The 17,531-nt window shown below is 40.5% G+C and overlaps 1 protein-coding gene across 1 annotated transcript in view; it reads left to right on the top strand.

The window, feature by feature from the left end:
* sdccag8 (SHH signaling and ciliogenesis regulator sdccag8) overlaps window positions 1-17,531 on the top strand; it is a 357,014-nt gene that overhangs the window by 56,354 nt on the left and 283,129 nt on the right. The window contains 2 exon segments of the mRNA XM_072580466.1: window positions 13,848-13,986; window positions 16,197-16,349. Coding sequence (XP_072436567.1) covers window positions 13,848-13,986; window positions 16,197-16,349 — 292 coding nt within the window.

Raw genomic sequence — 17,531 nt, 5'->3', positions numbered from 1 at the left:
GCCCTTGTAATTTTTCATTGTATGTAACCAGGTTACTGCACTGATTGTCATCATTGAACTTCAGGCAAGTTACTATTAAAAGATTCTGGCTTAGAAAAATGATATTTAATAAACATAAATATTTTATATTTGAGAGAAAATTTGTTACTTTATTTCTTAATTTATAGAATCACTATTACAATGTTTTGAATTTCATAGTAATTGCAGGGTTCCCGGTCAGCTTTTACAATTGCAACATTTGTCACCCTCTGTGTCTCTAAAGGATCTAAAAAAGACTGCTGCTGGGAGGAAAGTATATTTTTTATAGTGAAATCTCACTTATTACAGATTTTGTACACAGCTCAGTCCTGGAATTGGCAAATACAGACCAGTTACTGATCTCAAAATGATTGGCTGATGACTTAGACATGAGCTTGTTTCACAGAGAAAGCATAAAAGAACATTGACGTACACTTTCAATATACATATAAAATTAAATAAAGAATAAGACTGTAATTCTGTGTGGCTCACCGTTAAAGAACCATGGTCACAGATTTTCTGTTCTGATGGTGGATGACATAGTATGAAGAGCAAGAATTCAGACAGTACATACATTTTTCACCTATAGTATCATCCTATAGGTCTTAAATAAAAGAAAAATACTGTGGATAGTGAAGGTCTGAAATAATAACAACAAGTGTTAGAGGAACTCAGCATTTCCGACAGCATTTGTGGAGAGGGAAAAATGTTTCAAGTTTTGCGTCCAAACTTTGTTATTGTAATGTTTTGAATTGCATTCATCAGAACAAATGGAAGAATGCCAATTACAGAATCACATTTGTGCAACACTTGCTGAATAATCCCAACTGTGTTTACAGATAGACCATGAAACAAGTAAAGGTGATCAGTCATTGACATGATGTAGCTCATTTCCACTTGCTAGAAGTGACTTGCAGGGACCAGTTCTCTGCAACTTAGAAAGACCCATCAAGCCTTGCACTTTTCTTGAATTTCTTGCAAATTTGGAAGTCCTTATCCCGTATTGTTTTCTCCATGGCAAAGCCACACCCTGTTGGAGCCTGTGACCAGTGGAGTGCCACAAGGATCGGTGCTGGGTCCTCTACTTTTTGTCATTTACATAAATGATTTGGATGTGAGCATAAGAGGTACAGTTAGTAGGTTTACAGATGACACCAAAATTGGAGGTGTAGTGGACAGTGAAGAGGATTACCTCAGATTACGACAGGATCTTGACCAGATGGGCCAATTGGCTGAGAAGTGGCAGATGGAATTTAAGTTAGAATAATGTGAGGTACTGCATTTTGGGGAAGCAAGTCTTAGCAGGACTTAAACACGTAATGGTAAGATCCTACAGAGTATTGCTGAACAAAGAGACCTTGGAGTGCAGATTCATAGCTCCTTGAAAGTAGAGTCGCAGGTAGATACGACAGTGAAGATGATGTTTGGTGTGCTTTCCTTTATTGATCAGAGTATTGAGTACAGGAATTGGGAGGTCATATTGCGGCTGTACAGGACCATGGTTAGGCCACTGTTGGAATATTGCATGCAATTCTGGTCTCCTTCCTATCGGAAAGATGTGAAACGTGAAAGGGTTCAGAAAAGATTTACAAGGATGTTGCCAGGGTTGGAGGATTTGAGCTATAGGGAGAGGCTGAACAGGCTGAGGCTGTTTTCCCTGGAGCGTCGGAGGCTGAGGGCTGACCTTATAAAGGTTTACAAAATTATGAGGGGCATGGATAGGGTAAATAGGCAAAGTCTTTTCCCTGGGGTTGGGGAGTCTAGAATTAGAGGGCACAGGTTTAAGGTGAGAGGGGAAAGATATAAAAGAAACCTATGGGGCAACTTTTTCACACAGAGGGTAGTACGTGTATGGAATGAGCTGCCAGAGGAAATGGTGGAGACTGGTACAATTGCAATATTTAAGAGGCATTTGGATGGGTATATGAATAGGAAGGGTTTGGAGGGCTATGGGCTGGGTGCTGGCAGGTGGGACTAGATTGGGTTGGTATATCTGGTCGGCATGGACCGGTTGGACCGAAGGGTCTGTTTCCATGCTGTACATCTATATGACTATGACTCTATCTCTTGTCAAACTATCTGTCCCATTTCTCCTTTTTAATATAAGTAAATATGATAATTTGAAATTTGCTATTCTTATGTCTGTCCGAATGGTGAAAAGCTTCAGCAACACGTCACTCTGTTTTCAGCAATGTTAAAATTATGAAGTCAGAATTACACAGAGATGCCGTTTGTTTAATCCCGATACGTTTTAGCTGTTACAGCAATGATACAACATGCACAATAATAACCAGAAATTCGGAACTTTAATATTGGCTACGTTACAATTGTTGCATAGAAGCATTTGACCAATGTAATTACATGGCTTCATAAGTACATAATTTTGAAAACACCTGAAACAATTTGTTCTGTTATTATAACTTTGTTTTTCTACATGGAGAAATAAACATTTGTTCACAATCCAAAACCTACTAGTTACTGTTGGAACATGAAATGATCTCTGCATGCATTATTAATCAGAGCTAAATTGGTAATAATTTCTCAAGAGACTGCACAGTTGGTTGATGTGGAAAATGAGAAGGGTCTCACTGGTGCAGTATGGGTGGTCACTTGAGGATGTGATTAATGTGCATTGTTAAACCAAAATAGATATGACTTTAGAGTCAGGCATCTTGCTTAGTTTATATCTAATCAAGTAATGCTTGATGCTCATGCTGACTTCCTAAAGTAGAAGACTATGTTCCCAGATGTCAGCCCTGATTTCAGAGGAGCAGGGATAGTACTACCTCAGGACAGCTCACTTAATGTTAAACCTGAAAGTTTGAACAAATGTCAGTTTTAATTAAGTCATGAGATCTCCCATGTTGAAGAAACTGACCAGAGTTATCAAAACAAGTTAGAGTGAATTAAGTTTAAATATGCTAATCAGTCCTATGTCTCACCTATGTTACATAAACGTTTGTACAGATTGACCATGAAATTGTGCCAAAAATACTTTTAAAATGTAGCAGTGCTATGATAATGACAAAGGGTCTGGCTACTGAATGGGATGGACTGACCTCTTGAAATAGTTTGCAAATAGTGTGATTTAATGAACCATGTGTGCAGAAGTTCTGTAATTGGAAATATCTTTCTGAATCCAGATTGTTTATGTAGATCACAGAGGTGACTCCAAAACTATTCCCTGGAGCACTTTGTTCACTACTGTCTGACATCAGTCTCCCATCAAGTGCCAGCTGCTTCCTCCATATCAACTGCTTTTTTATGCACTTCCAAGTTTTATCTGAAATACCCATTACCATCACATTCCTGAGACACCTTACAATTTTTGTAAGGATCTCTGGAAGTTTAGTGTTTAATATAGCATACGAAGATCCAAGAGATTACACCAATTTTCCTTTCACTGCTCTTAGAAGTAGCACATATATCAAACATTTTAATTTCAAAACAAATGACAGTGTGTGTAGATATCAGAATTTGTTGCCATAAATTATCTCTCATTTGTGTAAAGGGCTGAAAAAGACTTCAAAGCTCTGAAATTTATTAAAATGAAATTTTTAAGGGAGCTCTTAAAGGCATTGTTGAATATCTCAAAGTCATTCATTGATATCAAATACAATAAGCAATAAAAAATAAGAAGTAGCAATAAAATATCACAGGAGTTAAGTTAACAACAAATAATCTGACTTTATTAAACTTTTCAGTGGAAAAAATCTACATGGCTTAAAAATTGCAGAAAGAATAGCTATGAAAACTGTGCAAACATGAGAATGATAAAATCAATAACGAACATTTGTAACTACAATAAACTATAAAAACGATAACCCAAAAAAGTTCCAAACCAAGACAAGAAGCATAAAGAACATCTGAGCTCCAAGTCTTGTCAACTGTGAAATGGCTGCATGCCTCCAAATACATTACTGAAATCGGCGTATTGCTTGATAGCTGACTGTCTTTTGTTCATGCAGCAGCTGTTAATTGTGCTTTTGAGTTCCAACTTGTTTGTCATTGGCACTCAGTTTGTTCAGTCAGCTGAACAAGACGTGGGGGAAGAATAGGCTATTCAGCCCATTGAGATCATCACTGAACTGGAAATCGCCAACTACAATTTCCTGCCTTTTCTCCATAACCTTTGTTTCCCTTAGAGTCAAAGAGTGATAGAGATGTACAGCATGGAAACAGACACTTCGGTCCAACTCATCCATGCTGACCAGATATCCCAACCCAATCTAGTCCCACCTGCCAGCACCTTGCCCATATCCCTCCAAACCCTTCGTATACATATACTCGTCCAGATGTCTTTTAAACGTTGCAATTGCACCAGCCTCCACCACTTCTTCTGGCAGCTCATTTCCATTCACGGACCATCCTCTGTGTGAAAAATTGCCCCTTAGGTCTCTTTTATATCTGTTCCCTCTCGCCCTAAACCAATACCCTCAAATTCTGGTCTCCCCCATCCCAGGGAAAGAGTTGGTCTATTTCAAGCCCCTCATGATTTTATAAACCTCTTATAAGGTCACCCCTCAGCCTCTGATGCTCTAGGGAAAACAATCCCAGCCTATTCAGTCTCTCCCGATAGCTCAAACCCTGCAACCTTGGCAACATCCTTGTAAATCCTTTCTAAATTGTTTCAAGTGTCACAACACACTTGGAATAGGAAGGAGACCAGAATTGCATGCAGTATACCAACAGTGGCCTAACCAATGTCCTGTACAGTCGCAACATGACCTCCCAACTCAATACTCTGACCAATAAAGGAAAGCATACCAAACATCATCTTCACTATCATATCTACCTGTGACTCTACATTCAAGGAACTTTGAATCTGCACTCCAAGGTCTCTTTGTTGATGTCATCTGCAAACTTACTAACAATACCTCTTATGCTCACATCCAAATCATTTATATAAATGACAAAAGGTAGAGGACCCAGCACCGATCCTTATGGCACTCCACTGGTCCACAGGCCTCCAGTCTGAAAAGCAACACTCCACCACCATTCTCTGTCTTCTACCTTTGAGCTAGTTCTGTATCCAAATGCTGGTTCTCCCTGTATTTCTTGTAAAACAGTCTCCCCTGAGAACCTTGTTGAACGCCTTACTGAAGTCCTTGTAGATCACATCTGCCGCTCTGCCCTCATCAATCCTCTTTGTTACTTCTTGAAAAACTCAATCAAGTTTGTGAGACATTATTTCCCATGCACAAAGCCATGATGACTATCCCTAATCAGTCCTTGCCTTTCCAAATAGATGCACATCCTGTCCCTTAGGATTCTCTCCAACAACTTGCCCACCACCGACGTCAGACTTACCGGTCTATTGTTCCCTGGCTTGTCCTTACCACCTTTCTTAAATAGTGGCACCAAGTTAGCCAACCTCCAGTCTTCTGGCACCTCACCTGTGACTATCAATGATACAACTATCTCAACAAGGGGCCCAGCAATCACTTCCCTAATTTCCCACAGAGTTCTAGGGTACATCTGATCAGGTCCTGGGGATTTATCCACTTTTATGCATTTCAAGACATCCAGCACTTCCTCCTTTGTAATATGGAAATTTTTCAAGATGTCACAATTTATTTCTCTACATTCTATATCTTCCATGTCCTTTTCCGTAGTAAACACTGATGCAAAATACTCATTTAGTATCTCCCCCATCTCGTGCAGCTCCACACAAAGGTAGCCTTGCTGATCTTTGAGGGGCCCTATTCTGTCCCTCGTTACCCTTTTGTCCTTAATATATTTGTAACAACCCTTTGGATTCTCCTTAACTCTATTTGCCAAAGCTATCTCATGTCCCCTTTTTGTCCTCCTGAGTTCCCTCTTAAGTATACTCCTACTGCCTTTATACTCTTCTAAGGATTCACTCAATGTATCCTGTCTATACTTGAAATATGCTTCCTTCTTTTTTTAACCGCACCCTCAATTTCTTTCGTCATTCAGCATTCCCTACACCTACCAGAATTTCCTTTCACCCTAATAAGAATATAGTGTCTCTGGACTCTCAGTATGACATTTCTGAAGGCTTCCCATTTTCTAGCCGTCCCTTTTATTGCAAACATCTGCTCCAAATCCACTTTTGAAAGTTCTTGCCTAATACCATCAAATTAGCCTTCCTCCAATTTAGAACTTCAACATTTAGATCTGGTCTATCTTTTTCCATCACTATTTTAAAACTAATAGAATTATGGTTGCTGACCCCAAAGTGTTCCCCCACTTTCACCTCAGTCACCTGCCCTGCCTTATTTCCCAAGATTAGGCCATGTTTTGCATTTTCTGTAGTAAGTACATCCATACACTGAATCAGAAAATTTTCTTGTACACACTTAACAAGTTCCTCTCCATCTAAATCCTTAACACTATGGCAGTCCCAGTCTATGTTTGGAAAGTTAAAATCTCCTACCATAACCACCCTATTATTCTTACAGATAATTGAGATCTCCTTACAAATCTGTTTCTCAATTTCTCTCTGACTATTAGGGGGTCTATAATATAATCCCAATAAGGTGATCATCCCTTTCACATTTCTCAGTTCCACCCAAATAACTTCCCTGGATGTATTAACGGGAATATCCTCCCTCAGTACAGCTCTAATGCTATCCCTTATCAAAAATGCCACTCCCCCTCTTCCCTTGCCTCCCTTTCTATCTTTCCTGTAGCATTTGGAACATTAAGGTGTCAGTCCTGTCCATCCCTGAGCCATGTTTCTGTAATTGCTATGATATCCCAGTCCCATGTTCCTAACCATGTTCTGAGTTCATCTGCCTTCCCTGTTAGACACCTTGCATTGAAATAAATGCAGTTTAACTTATCAGTGCTACCTTGTTCTCTGTCTTGTCCCTGCCTGCCCTGACTGTTGACTCGCTTCTTTTCTAAAAATCTGTCTGTCTCAGCCTCGTGGGTGGCATGGTGGCTCAATGTTTGCACTGTTGCCTCACAGTCCCAGGGACCTGTGTTCAATCCCATTCTTGGGTGATTGTCTGTGTGGTGTTTACTCATTGTTTCCGTGTCTACACTCCGGGTGCTTTGGTTTTCTCCCACAGTCCAAAGATGTGCACTTTAGGTGGATTGACCATGCTAAATTGCTTATAATGTCCAGGGATGTGCAGGCTAAGTGAACTAGCCATGGAAATGGTTACAGGGAGAGAGTGGGAATATGGGGGTCTGGGTGGGATGCTCTTCGGACGGCAGTATGAACTTGATGGGCCGAATGGCCTGCTCCCACACTGTAGGGATTTGTTGAATGTACATAACCATCCAGCCTCTAAATACTCTGTGGTAAACTATTCCACTGATTCAGTACCCCTCAGAGAAGATAAGATTATGTCTCATTTAATACATTTCAATAAGGTTATGTCGCATTCTTCTTAACTCCATTGAGGATAGACCCAACCTCTCCTCTCAAAAAGAAATTCCTTCATACTTGAGGTCAACCTGGTGAACCTTCTTCTGACTGCCACCAATGCCAGTAAATCTTTCTTTGGGTAAAGGGTCAAAACTTCTCACAGTATTTGGGATGTGGTCTAATTAGTGCCTCGTATAGTGTTAGCAAGACCTTTTTTTTAAATATTCCATTCCTTTTAAAATAGTAACCAACGTTAATTGGCGTTCCCTGTTATTTGCTGAACTTGTATGCTAGTTTTTTGTCATTCATGCATGACAACTCCCAAATTCCGTCAGTGCTTCAACTTTCTGGATTTACCTCCATTTAAATAACATTCATCTGCTCAATTCTTCATGCCAAATTGAATAACCTCACATTTTCCCACATTATATTCCATCTGCCAAGTTTTTTTCCCACTCACTGGACCTGTCTGTAACCAGAGCACTTGTGTCATCCTCACTGCTTGTCTGCGCACTTATTTTGTGTCAACTGGGAGTTCATATATTTCTGTCATCCTAGTCATTGGTACATCTTGTAAAGAATTGTGGCCCCAGCACTGGTCATATGGCGCATCACTAGTTACAAGTTGCGATCCTGAAAATGCCCCCTTTATCCCAGCTCTCCATATTCTATTAGTTAGCCAATTCTCTATCCATAGTAATATACTACCTCCAACACCATAGGTTCTTATCTTATTAAGTAGCCTAATGTGGTACCTTATATATATCCACTGGTTTGGGAGTTGTCATGCATGAATGACAAAAAACTAGCATACAATCTGAGGTACAGTTAGTAAGTTTGCAGATGACACCAAAATTGGACGTGTAGTGGACAGCGAAAAGGGTTACCTCAGATTGCAACAGGATCTTGACCAGATGGGTCAATGGGCTGAGAAGTGGCAGATGGAGTTTAATTCAGATAAATGTGAAGTGCTGCATTTTGGGAAAGCAAATCTTAGCAGGACTTATACACTTAATGGTAAGGTCCTAGAGAGTGTTGCTGAACAAAGAGACCTTGGAGTGCAGGTTCATAGCTCCTTTAAAGTGGATAGGATAGTGAAGAAGGCATTTGGTATGCTTTCCTTTATTGGTCAGAGTATTGAGTATAGGAGTTGGAAGGTCATATTGCGGCTGTACAGGACATTGGTTAGGCCACTGTTGGAATATTGCGTGCAATTCTGGTCTCGTTCCTATCAGAAAGATGTTGTGAAACCTGAAAGGGTTCAGAAAAGATTTACAAGGATATTGCCAGGGTTAGGATTTGAGCTATAGGGGGAGGCTGAGCAGGCTGGGGCTGTTTTCCCTGGAGCGTTGGAGGCTGAGGGGTGACCTTATAGAGGTTTACAAAATTATGAGGGGCATGGATAGGGTAAATAGGCAAAGTCCTTTTCCTAGGTTGGGGAGTCCAGATCTAGAGGGCCTAGGTTTAAGGTGAAAGGGGAAAGATGTAAAAGAGACTTACAGGGCAATGTTTTCACACAGAGGATGGTACGTGTATGGGATGAGCTGCCAGAGGAAGTGGTGGAGGCTGGTACAATTTAAGAGGCATTCGGATGGGTATATGAATAGGTAGGGTTTGAAGGGATGTGTGCTGGGTGCTGGCAGGTGGGACTAGATTGAGTTGGGATATCTGGTTGGCATGGATGGGTTGGACTGAAGGTTCTGTTTCCATGCCGTACATTTCTATGACTCTAGACATAACTATGCTGTTCTGAATATACACAACAGTCCCAATAAGCAAACCCCTTAAAAAGCAGTAAAAATGGAGCAAATGCTTACAGGTTGAAGTGAGAAGTGCAGAAAGAGAGAGTTTCACAACCTGTTTCCACACAGCTCACTGTTGAACTCCTAATTGGTTCTGGACTGAACTGCTCAGCTTGTGAACTGACTACTCCCCTTTCATTATACAGGTCACTTCTAAACATGATCACTTTTGCCTGAAGTCTCGTCTGTTTACATATAAACAAAGGGCCTCTCAATCTCTGTACCAAACTAGTTACCCCAGAGCCAGGAGCTGGCTTATGACCCGTTTGAAAAAAGCCAAGGACACGGTATCCTTGAGGAAAGGAACTGCTTTTAGAAAATAGGGACCAACTTTGTGACACTGGTCATGGGTTTTCTAGACCCTTGTGTGGCTGTTAAACCTGATCCTTTCAGGAAGATTAGATTACTTACAGTGTGGAAACAGGCCCTTCAGCCCAACAAGTCCACATCGACCCTCCGAAGAGCAACCCACCCAGACCCATTCCCCTACATTTACCCCTTCACCGAACACTACGCGCAATTTAGCATAGCCAATTCACCTAACTTGCACATTTTTGGACTGTGGGAGGAAACCAGAGCACCCGGGGGAAACCCACACAGACAAGGGGAGAAGGTGCAAACTCCACACAGACAGTTGCCTGAGGCGGGAATTGAACCTGGGTCTCTGGCTCTGTGAGTGCTAACCACTGTGCTACCGTGCTGCCCAGAGAAGTACCATCAATACTGTTAAACATAGATTCCTGGCATCTTTTGGGAGGACAAGTGTATTCACACCAGTGTCCTTGAAGTTACCAATAGCACAGCATCAAAACCATGATTATCCAAGGCAAGCTGAGGATACTGGGATTGTATTCGTTGGAGTTTAGAAGATTAAGGGGAGACTTAATAGAGACGTACAAAATAATACATGGCTTGGAAAAGGTGGATGCTAGGAAATTGTTTCTGTTAGGCGAGGAGACTAGGACCCGTGGACACAGCCTTAGAATTAGAGGGGGTCATTTCAGAATAGAAATGCGGAGACATTTCTTCAGCCAGAGAGTGGTGGGCCTGTGGAATTCATTGCCACGGAGTGCAGTGGAAGCCGGGACGCTAAATGTCTTCAAGGCCGAGATTGATAAATTCTTGTTGTCTAGAGGAATTAAGGGCTACGGGGAGAACGCTGGTAAGTGGAGCTTAAATGCGCATCAGCCATGATTGAATGGCGGAGTGGACTCGATGGGCCGAATGGCCTTACTTCCACTCCTATGTCTTATGGTCTTATGGTCTTAAGCTTCATCAGGCTAGCCACATGTTAACGATGCTGAAGTTCCAACTGCCAAAGCAAATCTTTGCCCATCCTAGAGCTACACTTCCTACCACACATTTTGCAGATGTTTCTGGAAGGTGAAGCCTTGAGATTGATGGTATTCCTTTCTTAAGAAAATAGGTTCCTTCATACAGAACATTCCTACAAATTGGTTTGTTCTGAGCAAGGGACTCACAGGTTTTGACGTCTGTGTTGCATTTCTTGAAGTAAGTTTTTCAGGATACTTTTAAGCGCATCCTTGTTCCACCTCTTGGTTAAGTGCCTTGATTGAGCTGGGCAAAGATTTGCTTTGGCAGTTGGAACTTCAGCATCGTAAACATGTGGCCACCCTGATGAAGCTTGCCTTGGATAATCATGGCTTTGATGCTGTGCTATTGGTAACTTCAAGGACACTGATGTGAATAAACTTGTACTCCCAAAAGATGCCAGGAATCTATGTTTAACAGCATTGATGGTACTTCTCCAGAACTTCTCCAAGTCTATAGGTAGTCCAAGTCTTGGAGCCATACAGGACAGTCAAAGGGATGACTGCCTTACATACAAGAATACTGGTCGCAGTACAGATGGTCATCAAAGACTCTCATCCTTAGGCATCCGTAGGCAGTACTCACGGATTGGATGCGGTTTTGGATCTCTGCATCAACGTCAGCCTTGATGAGAGATGGCTTGCAGATAGGGAAAATGTGCCATGTTTGGGTGGATTTATCCATTAATATTAATGGAACGATAGACCAATTTGCCATGGGACAGCTTGGTAAAGGATTTGATTCATAATGAGGTTGAAACTGAGACCAATTCATGAGCACAGTCTGCACTCTGATCAGGGACATGACAATTAGAATTAGAATTTGCTAATTGTCATGTGTATTCAAGTAGACAAGTATAGGAGTACAGTGAAAAATTTACAATGTCGCCCCATGTGGCGATCTTAGGTACAAAGTACCTCGGTATAAGTCTTAGATAGAAAATAGAGAAGTAAAGGAAAAAAATTAAATTACCTTACAGTTATGTATATAAATTAGAAAAATAAGAAATAAAGTTAAAAACGTAAACATTACAGTCTTTCTATAAAAGACCTGCAGTAGATCAGTGCAGGGGGCTTCTACATGTGGTCTGACTGAGCTTGCAAGCTGCTGACTGCCTGCACCGGTCCCCAGTCTAACAATCATCCCTGTTTCAGATATGCTGGCCGACTCGCTCCATTTGCCAGTCATCTGTTTACGCCATTCACAGTCAGAGGATATATCTGACTGCAGACAGGAAGTGAGCAGTTGCCGAGCTATTAACATAGCAGGCATGGGTCTGGTCAATCATGTCTAGGGGCTGCTTCCTGATGAAGAGTTCCTGCCTGAAACGTCAATTTCCCTGCTCCTCGGATGCTGCCTGATCTGTGTTTTTCCAGCACCACTCTAATCTTGACTCTGATCTCCAGCATCTGCAGTCCTCACTTTCACCTTCTTCTAAGGAGTGACAGGTGACCTGTGTAGGATCTCTTCATCATGCATCGGGACATTGACCAATGTCATTTGTGCAAGATCATACCGGTTCATCTTGTTTCACAATAACCAGGTCAGTGCTGCAGCCTGAGCAGTAGAATTTGGGAACATAGGTGGCTTCCCACAGATACAGCGAGCCATCGCCTGCACAAATGTGACACCGAGAGAGTCATATCACAATGCTGAGGAATTCATCAATAAAGTAGGGTTTCATTCAACTGATGTTCAAATGATCTATGATCACTGTTACCACTTCCTGTAGGTGTATGCTTGCTGCCCTGCCACTACTCCTACATTCTGAAGCACTCTCATGTACCTGTTGCATTAGAGGATGCAGGTGCTTGACAAGTCTGGTCACTGGGAGATGAGGGATACCCACTGCAACCAGGCTTGTGATGCTATTGCACATCCCCTTGACTGATACAAAACACGGGTACAATACTGCCTACGTTTCGACCATGGCTGTAGCGGAACAGATGATTGTGGTGTGGAGCAGGGTTCCTCCAGTAGAGTCTACACAGAGTGTTGGATTATCTTGGCTTGCTGTGCTTTGCATATGTGCAGCTGCAACTAAGATAATGTGCTAGATGCTGAGGAGGAGGACAAGGACACTGGGGACAAGGAAGCTTTCCTTTCCATGACTGATCTTGGCTGGCTTAAGTGCTACAAGGACCTGATTGTCACATGGCTGCAGTAGATGGGAGCTGGGTACACCAGATCATCATGGACTCTAGACTGGTTATTGGTTATAATGCCAGCATTTTGAATTCATGGTGGGGTAACCTGCAGCCTCTATTTTAGCTTGTGTTTGTTTTTGGTGGTTTTGAATAATAGGTCATGTTTGGACTAGTTTGTTTGCTTGCATGTACATGATGTTCCTCGACTGGATAATGACCAAAAGTGGGTCAACAGTGATCATTTGAGACAGAGTGGCAATGACTTAGAGGGTGATTAGTTGGAATGTAGCCATGTACAAGGAAACTGTATGGCCTGATACTTTAACAGAGACAAGGATGAAAGAATGGTATTATATGTGTGAGAGAGTGTTAGCTATGTCAATTACATGCCATGAGCAGTATGGCTTTGTGGCTCCTGTGCCATTATGCATCAGATTGCCAATGTTTTCCTGGGTGTACAACAGCCTTTCAGAGATGGCATGGGTGCAAAAGATGCTGTTCTTTTGGCAGATATCTGGTGATTGGTGAGTTACTTTGGGAACAGTGTGTGGTATAAAGGGAATAGGATCAGACATGAGGAATGCTATGGGGGAGTTGATCATTAATGAGACTCATTTGGTAAGATATAGTGAGGAATCTTGCTGAGCCATGCAGCAAGAGTCACTCAATAAAATTGATGCACTTAGCTAAAAACGAATTAGGTCTAATCCTTACTTTTCCATTTTGGTTGACCAACTGCACTGAAGGAAATCAAATGATGGTAACCTGCAGCTGTTTGATTGCTGTCATATCAGCTGATGATCACTTGGGATGTCAATTTATGATTGCTGTTTGGTACAATTGATGTTAATACCTTAATGATTGCATTTTAGTACTGAGATCAAGTAATCCCTGAAAAATTGTTTTTAAGAGTGAATGAAATATGTCGAGACAAAGAATATTGTAAGATGGCAAAAATTTATGGTAGGGCTTTAAAAATTATCATTAATGAGCATGGAAACAACTTTGTTTTTCACTGACTTATTTTCAAGAAGAGGGGGAACTCCTGCTTCAAGGAGAGGCATTTACTACTGCTTTTAGTTTTTGAAAATTAATTTGACTCTGAATTGTGAAAATTTCTCTGAGCACACCTTTCTTCATTTTAACAGCTCTATCATGAGTTAAAATGACTCCCTAATAAGGAAATCATTTGTTTTCATATTGTAGAGAGCGTGATGACTTGATGAATATGGTGGCAACTTTACGAAGCAATATAAATGAAATGCAGGCCAGGGAAGACTCTGTATGTCGGCAAGTGAAACAAGCTACGGAAGTAGCAGAAGAAGCCAATTTGGAAAAAATACAGGTATTAAGCAGATAAAGTTGACACGATTCAATAGACACAAATTCCATTGTTCTAAAATTGAAAATGCTGGAAATATGCACTAGGTGTGGCAGCGTCTGAAATGAGAAACAGAGTAAACATTTCTGCTCATTGACCTTTCATCAGAATTGTTGTACCTGATTTGTGTGTGTCGTGAGAAGTGCAAAGAAATCATGAAATAATTAGATTACTTACAGTGTGGAAACAGGCCCTTCGGCCCAACAAGTCCACACCGATCCTCCAAAGAGCAACCCACCCAGACCAATTCCCCTACATTTACCCCTTCACCTAACACTACGGGCAATTTAGCATGGCCAATTCACCTAACCTGCACATTTTTGGACTGTGGGAGGAAACCGGAGCACCCGGAGGAAACCCAAGCAGACACGGGGAGAATGTGCAAATTCCACACAGGCATTTGCCTGAGGCAGGAATTGGACCCAGGTCTCTGGCGCTGTGAGACCTGTACCTTTCATAGTCTCTGACTCAACAAAACATTAAAGGTGACTTGATAACTTTTAAATTGCTGTCTGTGGGCTCCTGATATATGCACATTGACTGCCTCATTTCATACACTACAATGTTGACAGTATTGGGATGTGGGCATTGTTGGATGAGCCAGCATTTTTTGACCATCCTTTAAGAAGCTGTGGTGAGCTGCTGCTTTGAATTGCTGCAGTCCATTTGATGTGGATAGACTCATTATGCTGTTTGCGTGGGAATTGCAGGATTTTGAATCAGTGATAGTAAAGGAATGGTGATTTATTTTCAAGCCGAGATGGTGAGTGGCTTGGAGAGGAACTTGTAGGTGGTAATACTCCTTTGTCCTTCTAGATGAATGTGGTCCTGAGTTTGGACGTTGTTTGCTGTGAAGTTTTGGTGAATTCATGCAGAGCATTGTACTTCGTTTGGCTGCTAAGTACTGTATGAAGAGGAAACATTATCAGGGCTAAAGTCCTCATCTCAATCAGCATAAAAATATCCACTGTCAGAAAGAAGAAGTGAAAGTTTAGAGCAAATAAATCTGCATATATAATATTATTACATGTTTCATATTAGTAAAATGATATTCTTTCCATTAAATAGAAAACAAAAATGTTTTTAAAATATTACTTTAATTTCTTCCTTTTGTAAAAGCTCTAGTACATGAATTTTCTTCTGAGGAAAAAGTATTTGGGAACTACAGGCCCCTCGTATTGCAGATATTTTTAAAAAAGAACCCATCGACTTGACAACAAATCATCACATTTTTCTCCTGTAACAAACAAAAACAGAAATTGCTGGAGAAACTCAGCAAGTCTGGAAGCATTTGTGAAGTGGAAACAGCATTAACATTTCAAGTTGAGACCTTGGCTTCTGAAGGAGAGTCTCTGAACTCAATACTTTAACTATGTTTTGTCTTCACAGATGCTGCCAGACTTACTGAGTTTCTCCAGAAAGTTTTGTTTTTGTTTCAGATTTTGAGCATCTGCAGGCCTTTGTTTTATTTCACTTTGGAATCTGATTTGTAGAGAATCACCATCAGCTGGTATCACAACAAAAGTAAAGAGTGATACTGTAATTTCACAGTTTCACGAGCCAGCAAGAAACCAACACCATTCAGAGGGACCTCAACATTCAGGTCGACATTTGAAAAGCTTACTTTCAGAGCAGTTGGTAGGAACATTGAGTTTTTTTTGGTTGGGCACAATCCATCGTTGAAGCAGCATCCATAAATTCAATTGTTCAAAAAGCAGGAATACTGAAAGGCTCAAGAAAAAACAGAAATGTTTTCTGTAGACAAGGAGACTTGTGTGGAGAAAGGAAAAACATAATTTCGATGATGCTACCTCATTTTCCTCCTGTAAAACACTCCTTCAAATCTACCGCTTTAACAAATGCCTTAGGACATCTTACAATGTTCAGGAAACTGTTGTTATTGTGAACAGCAGTACCATTTTTTGCTAACGCACTATTATTTCACACTATAACTTTTTTCCTTTGGATTACATTACTGTACCCATTTCAATATTGCAATATTGCTGTAATTTAACTAAAAACTTTTCTGTAGTGTTTGGGAACTTTAACCCAGTTTTTCAGATGGACCTCACATGAAACTATGATCTGGCTCCATTCCTAAACCTACGTACAATGAAACAGCCTGTCTTGTTCTGTTTAGTTTCAAAGGACAGTTTGATTTTCCTTTTCCCTAGGCTCTGGTCCATTGTGAGCAGCTGAAGAATGAGATGTTGCGTCAGAAAGAACGGCTAGAAAGGGAGTTAGCTTCTCAGCAAGAAAAGATTGCAATTGCCAAGAAAGCTGTGCATGAAGAAATGAGGAAAGAACGAGAGGCATTGGCATCAAAGGTAAAAAAGGAGAATGTTGCTGTTTTACTTGTTAAAAAATTACTGCTTGCTCAATATACAATGATAGCGCTTCATACAATGATAGTGAAATGGAATTAATATTTTTAACCACTTTTTTAAAAAACTGGATAGTCATTCAAACATAAAATTTACCATGCATCTCGTATTAAAAGTTGAAGCTGCGAGATGATAGAAAATCAATTATCAGTTGAAATATTACTGATGTTGTTTGTGTCATGACCAATAGGTGGGGATGGTGGATGGTAAGATGAAACTCAGTTCTGTGAAGCAATTTTGATAGTACATTTAACAGTTGAGCAAAAAAAAAGCTGTGTTGAAGAATGGACGAATCTAATTTTGTTGCAACAACTCCTGCAGCTTTGAAACAATATGATCCATTGTTATATGATTGATATTGAAAAATGCATTATGTTTCTTTATCAAATTACAGATTTAACCTTATGAAAAAAGGGGGCTTTTTTTTCTCAAGCCTATTGACTTCCTGTTGTTTTTGGTAAGGATTGACAACTTTGCTACTTGAAGAAGGAGCGAGGTTCCGTAAACTCGTGATTTCAAATGAACTTGTTGGACTATTATCCAGTGTTGTGTAATTTTTTTACTTTATCCACCCCAATCCAACACCGGCACATCCACATGATGAGAACTTGGCCTGTTCTCAAGCTGGTGTTCAGTATTTCATCTATCTTTTGAATTAATATAATGGATTCTGTACTATCTCTCTCTATTTCAGAAATGTTTAATTCCGCCATATTTTTCCATTCACAATATAATGTCCTGAAAAGTCACTGATCCCATGAAGTAAAACTTGCATTTTTATGCCCTTGTGTACCACTTTCATTTTGTGATATTCTGAGAGAAGTAAGATAAGACAAATGCTTTTTTCTGCCCCTATATTACCTGAAGTAAGATGCTAAATATGAAGTGAAAATCACTTACCATAGTAAAGCACATCTGCCTGGAAGAAAAAATAATCAATCACTCAAGCTAGAGTGGAGTAATGGACTTACTGTCACTGTCACTAGTTATACCAGTGGGGTTGGTGTATTTTTGTCCTAATGTGAAGTAATTCCATTTAGGTCAAACTAAATTCAGGGTTATTTACCAAAAGGAAATATGCCTGTGCATTCCAATTAATGGCAACTTAAGGCTTCTTCCCATCAC

The sequence above is a fragment of the Chiloscyllium punctatum genome, chromosome 11, assembly GCF_047496795.1.
Source record: "Chiloscyllium punctatum isolate Juve2018m chromosome 11, sChiPun1.3, whole genome shotgun sequence".
In the NCBI taxonomy this organism is placed as follows: domain Eukaryota; kingdom Metazoa; phylum Chordata; class Chondrichthyes; order Orectolobiformes; family Hemiscylliidae; genus Chiloscyllium; species Chiloscyllium punctatum.
The sequence above is the reverse complement of the archived record's forward strand: the minus strand, read 5'-3'. Positions and strand labels throughout refer to the sequence as shown.